The sequence below is a fragment of the Heloderma suspectum genome, chromosome 4, assembly GCF_057233095.1.
Source record: "Heloderma suspectum isolate Gila_16-S chromosome 4, 16-S_ref, whole genome shotgun sequence".
NCBI lineage: Eukaryota > Metazoa > Chordata > Lepidosauria > Squamata > Helodermatidae > Heloderma > Heloderma suspectum.
This window is the reverse complement of record NC_139461.1, coordinates 227,660,678-227,676,563: the sequence shown is the minus strand read 5'-3', so window position 1 is coordinate 227,676,563 and position 15,886 is coordinate 227,660,678. Positions and strand designations below refer to the sequence as shown.

At 40.2% G+C, this 15,886-nt stretch overlaps 1 protein-coding gene across 2 annotated transcripts in view; it reads left to right on the top strand.

Moving 5' to 3' along the window:
• RNF11 (ring finger protein 11) overlaps window positions 1-15,886 on the top strand; it is a 43,939-nt gene that overhangs the window by 24,349 nt on the left and 3,704 nt on the right. For both annotated transcript variants that reach the window (XM_084852545.1, XM_084852546.1), the window contains one exon: window positions 14,294-14,463. In XM_084852545.1, the coding sequence (XP_084708671.1) occupies window positions 14,294-14,463 (170 nt within the window). The remainder of the gene's footprint in view (window positions 1-14,293; window positions 14,464-15,886) is intronic.

Sequence of the window (15,886 nt, the reverse complement as noted above, 5' to 3'; positions counted from 1 at the left end):
CACTCTCCACTTTCACCCTCAACAAGAGGCTCTTTAGATCTTCTTCGCTTTCTGCCATTAAGGTGGTATTGTCTGCTTAACTGAGGTTGTTGATAATTCTCCCGGCAATCTTAATTCCGACCTGTGATTCATCCAACCCGGTGTTTCTCATGATGTGCTCTGCATATAAATTAAATAAGCAGGGCGACAATATGCAGCCTTGTTGTACTCCTTTCCCAATTTTGAACCAATTGGTTGTTCCATGTCTGGTTCTTACTGTTGCTTCTTGGGCCTCGCACAGGTTTCTCAGGAGACAGGTAAGGTGGTCTGGTACTCCCATCTCTTTAAGAATTTGCCAGCTAACCAGCATGGAAATATTCAGTCTATAAACTGCAGCAATTGTATGGATCACGTACTAGGCTGGTATAGGTGCTCATCAAACAAAACTCCTACAAAGTAAATTGTAGGAAGTACAAATAACTTTTTAAATATCATCAGCTGTCATAGGACATACTGAGACACTGAGTTGTTCTCTTTGCATTCTCCAACGGCAGAGAGTTCTTACCAACCCTTAGCTCATGATACAGATTGATTTTGAGCCCCTCTGAAGTGACATAAGAGAGGGGTTTGTTTATTTCAAATGTTTTTACATGTAGTTTGCATCCCTAGTTCCATCCAGATAGATTGAAATCATCTATCATACATGATAGAAATCATACATAAAACTGTATTGGCTGCTGAGCTACTTTGTAGAGGTAAAAATCGATGAGAACACTTACAGAACATAAAAATATGATATATCAAATATGATATATCAAACCAAAACAGAATTGATGGGGGGGAAATACTCCCCATCTCTCAAAAAAGCCCCAGCAAAATTGCATGAATGCCAATCAAAAATAAATTCTGTCTTGGCTTTGATCCCTTTCTCCAATGTTGTTGAGCCCCCTTCCATACTTACAGTTGGTGGGACAGGGCTTTTAAAATGCATCCATCTATAACAATTTGACCTCCCACACACTCAAGTATTTTGACCCACCTTGTTTATGACCCCCCACACAAGTTTCTTAATAGCTGCGTCTGTGTTCAAGCATAGACCTTACAGATTTTTAAAGCCAAGATGTGCCTCATTCATTTCCATAGTGTCTAGATCAAGAGTGGGCAATTTTGAGATTCAGGGGGCACTTTCTACCCTCTGTGGCCGCACTCCTGATGTGGTGGTGGCAAAAAAAATCACTGATTTGCCACTGAGTGTCAGCAGCAAATTTTGGCAGTAAAGTTAGCAGTAAATGAAGACAGAGGCTTCAAAGGGACAAATTTAGGCCAATTTGTATAGGGTCACTTGCATCAGAAAATTTTCAGTTAGCACTGGAAAATCACTAGAGAATAATCCCAATTTAGCATGTTTACTAAATACATAAGCTAAAAAAACTATCCCATGTTAATTTTTTGTCCCAATACACCACAAGTATTTCACCTGGAATATTTGAGGGAAAAGGTTAAAGCACACTTAATGTGATTTAAATGTTACATTATGTAGATGTTTTTATTGGAATATTTGTAAAAAAAATTAAAGACAATAGCATGTATTTCCCTTACACTGTTTAAATGTAAGAAAGAAACAAAGGTACGGAACACTGTTGATGTACCTTTTCAGCCTTCCGCAACCCAGTGTCTTCCAAATATGTTGGACTACAACTTCAGCATCCTTCAGTAAGCATGACTGGCTGGGGATGCTGGGAGTTGTCCAACACATCTGGAAAGCATCAGGTGGGGAAGGCTGCACTAATTAATTTTAGCAACCCAAAGAACTGTGCATGATATGCTGACAACCACTGATCTATTTCAACAGAGATCAACTCTCTTCCACTGAGGTTGTTGGGTCACCTTCCATTCTGGTGTAACAACTTCTTGGTTCCATTTCACATTGAGACATGAATGTATTGAAATTACACATATGTATTCTCTCACAAACTTGCTAAGGCTAATCACCTGAAAAAATTAATTACAACTTTGAAATTGGCAAGCTTGCCTGATATTTTATTTGCAGTTGGCATCCATTCATTGTTACTAATGACCTTACGAAAAGGATTCCCTCCCCCCCAAAAAAAAGTACTGGATTTTTTTCTGGGAAATTCTACCCCACATCACTGTGTATAAATTAACCACAAGGGTTCCTTTGGTTGTAGGGGATCTTCCCTGCTTGTTATCTGAGATGTACCTTTGCAATCTGGTGGTATCTCTCAAAATATTGAAATGGTTTGGGTGCCATTCATTTATGAAGCTGTTTGTGTGAAGCAACTTTCCAAACAGTTTTGCTCAATTTTACCATGCCAGTATAACCCCAGTTCTTCATATAGCTAGCTTCCCATGGGGAATGACACCTGCTGGTTCCATTTTTGATAGCTACTATGGCATAAAGATGTAATACATTAATAGGGGCTGACTCCCTTTCCCTGTCTGCTACAGCCACATCCTCCCTTACTGATTTTGCTTTTCTCTCATGCCTGGTATAACACAGGTAATGACTGATGGAGGAGGGAGAAAAGAGCAAACAAGCAGGCAGCAGTAGCAAACAAATTATTAAGGCAGGGAATACTTGTCCCCCTCCTACTGAGAAAAATGTTGCCACCCTCCATTAGGTGCTACTGTGTTCCATTTGTTTCATGGTACAACTGACCCTGCTAGCCAACATTTCATTTGGCTCCTTTGCAAAATATTTTCTATAGCCCTGACAAGGCTGTTGTTACAGGCGTGGTTTACTCAGTCCAAGAAGGATTCTGTATAAATCTGCTATTCATATGCAAGACATATGGAAGCATGAACAGGCCTCCATAGGAAGGCTGCTGAACTTTGGCTGGGGGGCAGAGGAGGTGGCGGCTGTTAAGCTGCATCACACCAATTTTCTTAACATTCATTCCCTCCTTCTTGCAGCTTTGGACACCTTTGGAACAAAAAACAGACCAGGCTATGCAACTTTTCTGCTGGTCTCAACTCACAAACTTATCACTTCCTCAGTTTGTAGTGCTTAAAGTTATTCACTATTTTTCTAACAATGTAACTCAAGGGATCATTTATTAACAGTAGAAAATCCAGATAATTATGAATTCTGCATAGAGCCTTCCCTCCTTCCATATTAAAACAAAACAACATTCTAAGGTTACATTCTGACCAGAATGTCTGTTTATGCAACTGCTTCTGATATTTGACACCACATCCTGTGATCTATCACTGTTTGCACTTTATTTCCTGGCTTTTTTTAATTCTCGCTGAAGCTTGTAGCTCATTAAAGAGGTACAAGCAGGGGTTGACCATGTGGAGCACCTTGGAGGCTTGAATCTAAACTATGGTGCTGAATGTGCTTTTCAATGAGGCTTGACATGGGACTTTTGCCAGATAAAATGAAACTGATCACACCTGGTAGGGACAGGAACCAAGTGAAGAGCAACACTGATGAGCAACTGAGGGTGAAAACTCATCTGGCTCAAATACACCCTAGGACATTATCCTGCAAAGAGGGGAACATGCTGTGCAATAATTGAAGTGCAAAAATCAGTTGCTTGTAACAAGGAGCTTTATGCTTCATTAAAATTATTATTTTTCTCATGACTCCTTTTTTGCTGGTTTCCACTGTTTTAAATTGCATGGATAGTCAGATTCCAGCCTAGTTGTTTTGCCACATTGGGATAACTTATATGGAAATGCAGGAATTTAGTGAAGTTTGCAATAGTTATGTGTATTCTACAAGCAGCAGTACACAAAGTAGACTTGATTATTTTTAAGCAAGTAGCCTACTTTAAGATTCAAATTATGTGGGTTTAGTTTCTGAACAGAGAAAATAGAAGACATGCTTGAGGTATGGAAATGGGTTGAAGAATCCATGACTAATTTAAGTATGATGTTAAGTGAGTGTTGAACTTAGTTATTACTATATGTTTTGTAAAATTAATTGTGTCTGTGATATAATTCGATACTGTCATTATTTATCCTGTGTATCTAGTTGTTCACTTTGACTGATCTTGCAAGACATGACTTTTTATCTGTAAGGATCTATATGTTTCAGCTTTGGGTTTTAAAGCAATGAGTTAAATTATTCAACCATTGCACCCAAACCCCCTTTTTGAATTGCTACATGCAGTTAAGATATATCTATCTGTATAACAAATCATTGATGAAAAATAATGGGTAACAAGTTAATTAGATGTTTCATGGGAACGCACAGTAAACTGTGCTGTTGGGCATAATAAAAATGTATTATTATAAAGTTGGCAAAAGTATAATCAGGGGCACTAGTTTACTGTTTTGCTGTGAATAAAATATGATTTAGTTCTCAGCACAGTATCCAGGGCATACACCAGATTCCTAGAAACACCATCTTTCATTTCATGTTTTTGAAAAAGGTATCTAGCCCTCACATTTGAAATTAACATTGTTGATAAATTATGGGATTGTAATTGGGCCTGGAAGGGGCTTTCAGCAACCAGAGTTTTTCTTCCTAGCTGTCTGTCCACCCAAGTAGAAGTGCCTAGTAGTCATGATCATTATGTTACCTCCTATATTGGAGGCAATATGCCCATGAACACCATTTGCTGGTGGACACAACTGGGAAATTGCTATACTGCTATTGGCTTCCCAAAGTCATATAATTGGCCACTAAAGAATGCTAAACTAGATAGGCCTTTGATGTGATCCAGCAGGGTTTTTCTTAGGTTATTTGCTTTTTCATCCTTAAAAGACAAACAGATTTATACACTATATCACAAGCTACTTTTGAAATCCAGATAAATTCCAAAAATTCCTTTTGTATGAAGTGAACGCTACTGTTGTATATCTGATGTACCTTTCACTCTTCACGCTTACTGGACTATGTACATTTATAAATGAGGCAAGCAACCATCCAAATGGAAACTTCTGTATGGCTTGTTGCTTTAGTTTAAAACTCTGCATGAATCTACAGGGGGAATCCTGGGAGTGGTTATCCAAAACATCTGGAGAGCACCAGTTGGTAAATGCTGGTTTACAGTGACATGCAGGATACATATTCAATAAACAAACAAAATCAGTGTTTTAAGTAGTGCTGTTCAGGCTGGTCCACAGTACTTCAGTCCAATAAATGACATCACCTAGGGGGTAGGCAGCTTGGTGCCCTACAATTCCCATTAGTCTCAGCTAGCATGGCCAATGGTCAGGGATTGTGGGAGTTGTTGTCCAAAGCATCTGGATGGCACCAGGTTGCCTGCCCTTCCATGCATCTTAAAAAGTCCTGTATGAATTGGCCTTACGTAGCTACTAGTTCATTTCTGACTGTGGGGAAGTCTTTGACTCCAGTTGATGTTTCCGTAGCTACTATATATATTTTTAAAATCTCATCTAATTTCTTAAAAACCAGAAATAAAAGTAATTTTCTTTTAATTGCCCAAGTTACATGTAAGGACTGTATCTCAGTGGTAGAGTACGAGTACCTGTTTTGCATGCAGGTTTAATTAATTAATTAATTATGTTTCTGTACCGCCCCAACTCTGAAGCTCTGTGGGTGGTTTACAAAAGTTAAAACATTAAAATATAATATACAAAGTTTAAAAACTATTTACATAAAAACATACAGACAATATATACAAACAACATAGAACTAAAAACAACTTTGGCCAGAAACAGTTTTTAAAAAACCCAACAATAGAACACAGCTTAAGACAACTCTACATAAAACAGTATAGAAAAGTCAGCAAAAGGAATGAGAGTTCTACAAAGGGAAGGTCTCAGAGGACCTTAGGTGGTGGGCTGGGACGTAGGGGAGAAGGCACTCCGTAAGGTACCTTGGACCTAGACCATGTACAAGGTTTTAAAGGTAAGAACCAGTACTTCATATTTTGCTTGGAAACAAATTGGCAGCCGGTATAATGATTTTAAAACCGGTGTAATGTGGCCTCCACGGGATGTCCCAGAGACCAACCTGGCTGCCATATTTTGTACCAGCTGAAGTTTCTGAACTAAGTATAAAGGCAGCCCCAAGTACAGCGCATTGCAGAAATCAAGCCTAGAATTTACCAGTGTGTGTACCACTGTTACCAGGTCCACATGTTCCAGGCATGAGCATAGCTGGTATATCAGCTGAAGTTGATAACAGGCACTTCTCACCGTTGCTTCCACCTGGGGTGCCAGGAGTAGGATTAGGTCAAGAAGCACCCCCAAACTATGAACTTGCTCCTTCAGGGGGAGTGCAGCCCCATCCAGAACTGGTTGACATTCCTCAGTACCTGAATTAGGACCCTTCACGGATGAGCACCTCTGTCTTGCCTGGATTCAATTTCAGCTTGTTTGTCCTGCCCATTACTGACTTCAGGCATTCTCAGAGGAGTCATACCTTCCTTGGATAAAGATGTGTCATCAACATACTGATAACACTCAGCCCCAGACCTCCTGATGATGTCTCCCAGCAGTTTCATGTAGATATTGAACAGCATTAGGGATAGAATGGAGCCCTGAGGGACTCCACATAATAGTTCCTTTTTTGAGGAACAGCTATCCCCAAGCGACACCATCTGGAACTGTCCTGAGAGAAAGGAGCGGAACCACTGCAGAGCAGTGCCCCCAACTCCCTCAGGCGATCCAGAAGGATACCATGGTTGATGGTATCAAATGCCGCTGAGAGATCCAAAAGAATCAACAGGGATGTACTCCCCCTATCAATTCCCAGGCGAAGATTATTCATGAAGGTGACCATGGCAGCCTCAACTCTGTATCCCACTCTGAAGCCGGTTTGAAATGGGTCCAGGTAATCAGTTTCATTCAGCTTGAAGTTGAATGGACACTGCCTTCTTGATTACCTGTGTAGTCCTACGTTCAATCCCAGGCGTCTCCAGAACCCGGTAGGGCTGGGAAAGAGCCCTCTCTGAAAACCCTGGAGCGCTGATACCAGCCAGTGGAGATAATGCTGAGCTAGATGGACCAATGGGCTGACAAGAGAAAACAAAGCACTAGACCCTTTAAACAAAATTGGCATTTGTTTTGATTTTTATGTTAAGCTTTGGGCTGGCTCCAGATTTAGTCATTCTTAGAATAGACCCATTGAAATGACTAACATGTCCGACTGATTGCAGTGGATCTACTATGGCTGTAAGTATGACGAAATCTGGAACCAACTCAGTAAGTATCAATATCCCTAGTATGTATCAATATGCCCAAGATAATGTTTTTTATACTAAAATGGATTCTGATGCCTGTGTAATTACTATTGGTGTTTTTAATATTAAAAAGCCAGAGGTGGGGGCAGAGGGGAGAAAACAACCACCCTTCAATTTTTATGAAGCTGAACATTCAGTGTTTTGCTTTGTTCCCATGCTGCTTTCTTGATCTTCTGCGTATATAGCCTCTGTTAGCAGACCCCAAAATTGATGAGTTTAAGGGCAAATTCCCTTCTGTCTTGTTTTCTGTCTCTCCCCACTACTTCAGTTTGTCACCTACCTGAGTGTAGTCTGGATCTTTTTATGCTTTTGTCTCATTTTTGATAGTTGGATGATTCTCTGCAGTTTGGGCTACTGAACTAATTTTGTTTCAGAATCATACACATCTTAAGGAAGTAATAAATAGAACGGCCAGTTCCAAAATTCTGTTGCCATTTTTTTTGGTGGTGTGTTTTCCACTAAGATTCTAAATATTTGCAACAGTACAAGGTCAGCATTAGCCACAACCCAGCATAGAGTATAACCATTGATTTCAATGGTTTTAAGCACACCTACGTCTCTGCTGGATTGTGGCTATGGTTTGTAATAGTCTAGTAAACAATACGTCACATTTAGGGCACAATCCTATGCATCTTTAGACAGAAAAACATCCTGCAACTCCCAGCATTCCCTAGCCAGCATGGCTGGCTGGGCAATACTGGTTGTACTTGTAGGACTTTTTTCTGTCTAAACATGCATAGGATTGTGCCCTTAAGCAATTATTTGCGGCACGGTAGATTTTAGGATTAGGCTATAAGAAAATAGTTCATAACAAATTTGCTTCTGAAACCTAAATATGCTTACTTGGGAGTAAGTTCCATTCATTTCATTTCAAAGCAGCTTATTTTAAATTAAGTGCATCACAGTTAAACGAGATGAAGCTAAAACTCGGCTTTTTTAGACATGGAAATGAGCAGAATATTTTGAGGGGATTTACAAGAAAATTACTGTCAAGAGCACTTTGAGCAGGGAGTTAAACGCTTTTCTGAAAATCTTTTTAAAAAACATGCAAAACATTATATAAATTTATTATACAGAGTAATCTTCAGATAATCTTTATCTAAGGATTATGAGTTCCTGAGCTGCCGTTGACCTGTTTCCAGAGTATTACAAAATTGTTATTAATGTAGTACGTTAATGAAAATGGTATGCAACCCAAAGCTGGGGGGGGGGGGGGGAACAGGCTAGTAAAAGGCAGGTTCCTATGCCACTTACAAAATCAGACCATTGATCTATCAAGCTTGGAGTTGTCTTCACTACACAGCGACTGATAGCAGCTCTCCAGGCTTTCAGATAGGGGACTTCCATAGCCCTACCTGGAGAGGCCAAGGTTGAACCTGGAATCTTCTTCATCTTCTCTAGCACAGAGCTACAGGCCTTCCCTTAAAGTGAGAATGTGCAGCTAGATAATCCTATCAGCTGTAGTCATTGATGTACTGGTAAAGTTTGAAGTGCAAGCGCTCATCATGACAGTCCCCCTAGCCATGCCTCCAAGAAGGGTCCAAAATGCAGGCAGCTATACTAATCTCTCTCTCTCTCTCCCTCTCCCTCCCCCCCTTTCCTGTGTGTGTATATACACATACAGACCAAGAGCAGCAGTACATAGGATAATACCCAATTAATTCAGATCAGCCGACAGAGAATAGTGAGCTGGCAAAGGGCAGTGCAGTAGTTAGCATGTTAGACTTTGGTTGTAGAGACCTGAGATTGCATGAAAAGGGAAAGAAAGGGACACCACATCTCCCCAAAGAGCATAAGATATAAGAGCATAAGCTTAAGAGTTTCCAGGAGTTTCTTTTCTCAGCACCAGGGAGAAATAGTTGATCTCAAAATGAACAAACCGTTTCTAGCATTTTTTTCTCAGTCGGAAGCAGGTCTTTAGTAAAGCCTTAATTGCCCATTCAAGACCAAGCTGCCCCAAAACACTTTGCGTTACAACTGGGATAGCTCACAACCAGGGCTGGCACTCTGATAAGATGTGGTAAATCCCCCCCACAGGCACCAGATAAGGAGAAGGAGTAAGTGGGGGGGGGACACTGCAGGGAGGGTCCCTCACTGCCACTTTGCCTGCCTCACCCACTGCAGTAAAGGCTACCGTGAAGCTCCCCAAAGCAGCCACCCACCCAGTCTCTCGCTCTAAGAGGGTCCTCAGATCAAGAGATCAGGTGGGCAGGCTCTCTGGGGAGATATGCAGGTCCAAAAGCCCTTGCTTTGATGAGGGATCCTTTCTCAGAGGCATTTTGGGCAAGGTGGCCCTGGAGACCATCTACACAGAGCCACTACTTTTCACAGTACAGTGTTGCTGGAAAAATCAATTTTCCCCAGCTACTATAGAGATTGCAGCTAAGCTCAGAGGGAACAAGAGACGTCTGAGGGGTGTGGCAGATGATATAGCCGCCTTTTAGTGCCATTTTTTTTATAGAAAGGCAGGGTGTAAATCAAATAAATGAATAAATATTGTCTCTGCTAATCAAGAAATCCTGGCGTTTCAACTCTGCAAGCCCTGACTCCCCTACAGCACTGGTTGTAGTCCAAAACATCTAGGAGTCACCAGGTTGGGGAAGGCTGTGTTAGACCAATAGGTTGGATATTCCTGCTACCTCTGGCCTGGTGTAATGGATTACGGGGAGATAAATGGCCTTTATGGATAATTTATATCTTGACAGATATACAGGCAATGACAAACATTCATTAGTCATCAAGATTTTGCAATTGAGAGGAGAACTTAATAACTTTATTTGTGTACTTCATGACATAAAAATGTTGGGTTCAAGGACCTGGTAGATTGACTGTGGTTTTAAAAATGAGATGCTCACACTTCCTCACTTTGTGGGAAGCAGGATTTCTGTCTATCCACTTAATGAGCTTGATCATTATTTGTTCTGATAATTTATTTTGGCTCTTTTGTAAGTCCAGCACCAGAAAATTTAAAGTTCGGTTTTAAAAAATGAAATAACTGGCATTATCAAGTGCACAATATTTGGGTTACTTTTCTTAAAACTGTCAATTTTGATGGAGAGCCTTCTAGGGCAAACTAGACATCATGGCAAATCTCAGTGTTTAAACCTGGATCTGCTACAGTCACAGAGGTAACTGATTTCAGGTTTGATTTAAGGAGTAAAAGGGGCAGTCTGGTGAGAGGAGCTGACCTCCTCCCCTGTTCTGTAGTTTGCTTTCCCAAACTCCAAGTGCCTTGCAGAACAGATTGCAGGGAATGAAGGCCCATGGGCAATGGGGTTCAGCTCTCACGCATCCCTTTTGCTCCTTAAATCAGACTTCACATTTACAGGGATTCCAGCACATTGTGTTCAGTGATGTGAGGTGGAAAATTTTCCATTGATTTATTTTTCTGCAGGAAGTTTTCTGTTTCATATGTTCAATGAATGGATGCCAATTGCAAATACAGAATTAGGCAAGCTTGGCAGTTCCAAAGTTGTGATTAATGTTTTTCAGGTGATTAGCACCAGGAAGTATGTGAGAGAATGTGTGTATTTCAATATGTGATTGACATACATATATATCTCAGTTTAGAATGGAACTAACAAGTAGTTACAGCGAAACTGAAGGTGCCCCAACAACCTAAGCGGAAGAGAACTGAATTCTGTTGAAATAGATGACTGATTGTCAGCATATCCTTTGGGTTGCTAAAATTAGTGTGTCAATAGATTTCAGTACCTTTGGTTTTTTTCCCTTAAATTTAAACAATGTAAGGGAAGTACATGCTGTTTTTAAATTTTTACAAGTATGCCAATAAAAATTTCTACATAATATAACATTTTAAATTACATTAAGTATGCTTTAATTTTTTCCTCAAAGATTTCATGCCAAATACTTGTGGCGTATTGGACCAAAAGTTAAGGGGTTCATTTTTAGCTTTGTTGTTTACTAAATACAAGTAAAATAAACATGCTAAATTAAATCTCTCTAGGGCATTAGTAAATTTTCCGATGCAGACTGAAAATTTTCGAATGCAAATATTGGGAGGGGGTCAGCTCCTCTTACCAATCTGCCTCTTTAACTGCTTATCAGGAAAACCCACATCACTGATGGTGTTTAAACACACAGATCTGCCACAATTGCATTTAGTTTGGTCCCTGTTGGTAAATATCAGTGTTCCTTAAATTTGCTTTCTTATCTGCACATAGGATGGATGTTAGGCAGCAAGAACGTCAAGATATTTAATGATGAGACCCTTCTGAATCACATACGCTAATTGTCCAACAATAAGGGAGCACTTCTGGATGAGAATTGAGGGACATAGACAAGAGCAGAATGGGGAAGCCTTCATTTTCATTGCCTGTAAGCATCTTCCTATGTAGATTAGTAGATGTCCATCTGGAATCTCTCATGTGGCCGTCTGTTCCTGGTTTGTGGGAGGGGGGATGTTGTTACTTAAATGAAACTGGGATGCCAGCCCATTAGTTTTGGTCTTTTTAAAAGAGTCATATTTGGTGTTCAGGATTGTGGTAGACTTTGTGGTATTTTTTGCTTTTTACATGAAAGAGCAAATACCCATGAAGAAAATTCCACCTGATAATTTGATTCAATTACACGAAGATAGCTGTTTTAGTCATCTACTTAAAAAGAGAGGGGTAGAGAGAGAGTTGGTTTGCATGTAACACAGCAATTCCTGGGTTCTTTAAGGCCACCCTAAGTCTGCAATCCTAAACTCTCTTTCTTGGGAGTAAACACCATTGAAGTTAGTGGGAATTATTTTTGAGTGAACATGAAAAAGTTGTGCTGCCAATCCAAATTTAAAGATATTTCGAATAATAAGAACTTAACTTCAGAAATGTATTGTGGCTTGGGAAGCTGAACTAAATGGAAATGGTCATTTAAAAAAAACTCTCCTAGGTAGCATTTTCCAGCTGTACTGGAACTGTACTAGTTGTACCTAGTTGACCAGCTGTACTAGTCATACTTCAGCACAGGTGCCATTAAAAATATTGGACAAAATGGACTTACACATGCTTAAGTCTCTGTTCGGGTGTGTGACAACTCTTGGGGAGATGTGTGATAGCAATGATGTTCATATACACATGCACTGCACAGCAGCCTCATCTTGTACTGTCTCTTGGAAGTCCAGATCAATGAGAATGTCAGCAACAAACACCTATGCAGAGATGTCAGCTTCCACCCCTGTGCTGGGTTGGATGTTGGTGCTGGAAATTTAGGCAATGGGACAAGGGGGAAGATATGAGATCAAATCTGGAAAAGGTCATTTTCTGCCAGATAGGACAAATACTTTTGCCAGTTAGGTAAGTGCAAGGTTCTGGATTATTTATTTTATTTATTTTATTTATTTATTTCATTTCTATACCGCCCAATAGCCGAAGCTCTCTGGGCGGTTCACAAAAATTAAAACCAAACAACACACAATAAAACAATTTAAAATATATAGAACATTAAAACCACAATATAACAATACAACCACAATAAAACCTAGCAGCAGTGCAGGAGTTTAAAATACAAATTTAAAACAGCAAAGATAAAAATTTAGAAAGCTAAAATGCTAAAATGCCTGGGAAAATAAAAAGGTCTTCACCTGGCACCGAAAGGAATACAATGTAGGCGCCAGGCGAACCTCACTAGGGAGCTCATTCCAGAGCCGGGGTGCCACAGCAGAAGAAGCCCTCCTCCTAGTAGCCACCCGCCTCACTTCCTTTGGCAGGGGCTCACGGAGAAGGGCCGCTGATGATGATCTTAAGGTCCGGGCAGGCACATATGGGAGGAGGTGATCCTTCAGGTAACCTGGCCCCAAGACGTTAAGGGCTTTGAATGTTAACACCAGCACTTTGAATCGGGCCCGGAAATGGACTGGCAGCCAGTGCAGCTGGAAAAGTACTGGCGTAATATGAGCTCGCAGGCCAGTCCCTGTTAACAATCTTGCTGCCCTATTTTGGACCAGCTGAAGTTTCCAGACCGTTTTCAAAGGCAGCCCCACATATAACGCATTGCAGTGGCAGAAACTTGCTACTCTTAGCAGTATCTACTCCCTCCCACACACTCACATACACCCCATTATGAGGAAATACACATTCCATGAGTTTTCTGTGCTGCCTAGATTTACATCAGCAAAAATGATTGATATATTTACATGGAGGCACTGACAAAAGGTAGATAGAAAGTATCATCACGGCCCAAGACAGATCATCTGTTAAGAAACTCAAGTCAAAAAATGGAGCTGGTGATTACAAGATCTTGAACCCAATATCACTCCCCACTCCCTTCTTCCAGCAAGGAACCTCCACTGGATCATGGTGCCTTCTGTGAATGGACGGAGCCCTACTTGTTCATGGAATGGCCAATCTGGATCCAACCCGTTGTCTGTTACCAGTATGAATATAAAAATGCGGAATTTTGTCTTCCTGAACTCTGAACCTGAATACAAGTTATAAATCCTAATTTAATACCTAAACCTTAAGTGTCTTTCCAAGAATTTCATGATTATTTTTCACTTACTTTAAAATATTTGTGTATGTATCTTTCTAGCTAGAAAGAACTAGTTGTATTGCCACAAGGTGTGTTGGAGAGTTATTTGCTTCACAATTGTGGATATTTGCCTTATCTGTTATCTAGATAACATTTCATTTATCCAGTTATTTCATTTCTATACAATTCTTTATAACCTTTAAGTTACTGCTTATTCAAAAAGAAGATGACATTGCCCCCTTTATGTAAACAGAACTTCATAAATCAATCTTTCTATATTGGCAGGCTAGAACTCAATCAATTAGCCACAGCTTCAAGCATAATTTGCCAGTTCTCATGTCAACTTTATACATCTGTTTAACTGATCCATAGAGAACTCCTGGAGACAAAATTAAATGGTCTTTGCAGAGAACAGCCTAAAATAGATCCGTGCCAGCTTCCTAGTGAAGTTGGCAACTCTGTTTATTCTGTTCTCTTCTTTATAATTAAGCCATAAAACTGTGGGCAAAGAAGGATGTGTCATACAAATAATTTCCCCCCAGAAAGTGAAATAGGAGTAAATAATTTTCATAGAATTTAGAATCCATTTCTGTCATGAACTTAAAATTGGCAAAGCAAATTTATTTGTTTTCCTTTTATTCTCCCCAACCCCACCCCTTTAGGAACAAGTTCCAGTTCCAGTTTACCATCCAACTCCTAGCCAGACCCGCCTAGCAACACAGCTTACAGAAGAGGAACAAATTAGGATAGCGCAACGGATAGGCCTTATACAGCACCTGCCAAAAGGAGTCTATGATCCAGGAAGGGATGGTTCTGAGAAAAAGATCAGAGAGTAAGTTACAGAAACACTACTTTTTACGGTAACCTCACCTCACCTGAGAAATGGCTCTCATACACTTCTCCAAAATGTTATTGACTTATTCTGATACTGTGTTCTCACTCTCCTCCTTGGATTTATTCCCTCCTTCATTCTCTTAGTTGTTATGGTAAACAAAGTTTTCTGTCTCCAAATGTTTTCTTGTATCTTGAGGTGCTTCCAGATGAGGCTTCTATTCTGCAGATGTCCTGCCTTATTCATGGAATTCTACTGGGGGTGGGGGGGTGTCCAGACACCATTGCCTTCCATTTGTAACCATCCCATGTTTTCCCACTGCTACTTCTATCCTCTTTTTTTACCACAAAAAATCCATTATAGAGGAAAAGATGGAACAGCTGCACAGTGCCTTTTGATGTGTAGTACTAGGAGGCTTCCTCCTGGAAGCACCCTTAGTGACTAGTTTAGACCCTTAAACAGGCTAGCCCTTTCCTTGTCCAAAAGCCTTATCATCATCCTTTGTCTGAATAGTTTTGTCTTACATTTATGTCTTCTAAGATTTTAACTCTGCAATAAAACAAATATTGCTTGAATAATACTTGTAAGTAGTAGTTTGAATTTACACCATACGCTAGGAAAATAACATAATTTTATCAACAAGTGTACCTAGCTGCAATCATTAAGGTTGCTTTGGAATAGTGGTGTATAGTGGTGTAAGCAGCATGCTTGAATTCCCTGTGGAAGCCTAGTTGCTATGCTGAAAATTGTACCTCTCTCCAGTGGTCAGATAAAGCATTCAAAGCTACTTTCAATTTTTATTTTCTGCTACAGTTCAGAAAAACCTTTGGAAAAAGTCTTCAGTGGAAGGCTTTTTCTAAGTCTAATAACAGTGCAGGGGAGGGATCTTCTTGTGTGGGTGGGTATATGAGTGTGTGTGTGATGTACTAGTGGGTAGGTGTGTGTGAATAGGTGGGTGAATGAGAGAGAATGGCTGTGTGTGTTGTGTATGAATGCATGAGTGTGTGGAGAGAATGAGTGTGTGAAGAGTACCCTCCCACTCTTCCAGGTAGAGTAGCCACCTCTGACATGTTACAGGAGCAAAGTAGGAAGATGAACTTCAGCTACTAGTATGCATTGCTCAAATGCCTAATGTCCTCAGCATGTGCTACCGCTGGTGTCAATCATGGAAACATTTTAAGATGTGGAGAGAGGTTGGAGACCTGGGGTAAAAATGTGATTGCAAAAGAATAGAGACTGCTTTCATTAGTGGGTGGATACTCCTTTGGAATGCATGGCCTCTTCTGTTCTTCTATAAGCCATTCGACTGATCTTTGTAGATGGGCCTACAGGGAAGAAAGCTGTATCATGAGAGGTAATTAATGTGATAGTACGTTTATTTCTAGAAAGATCTCCCTTTACTACCAAAAAAAAATCATAGGGC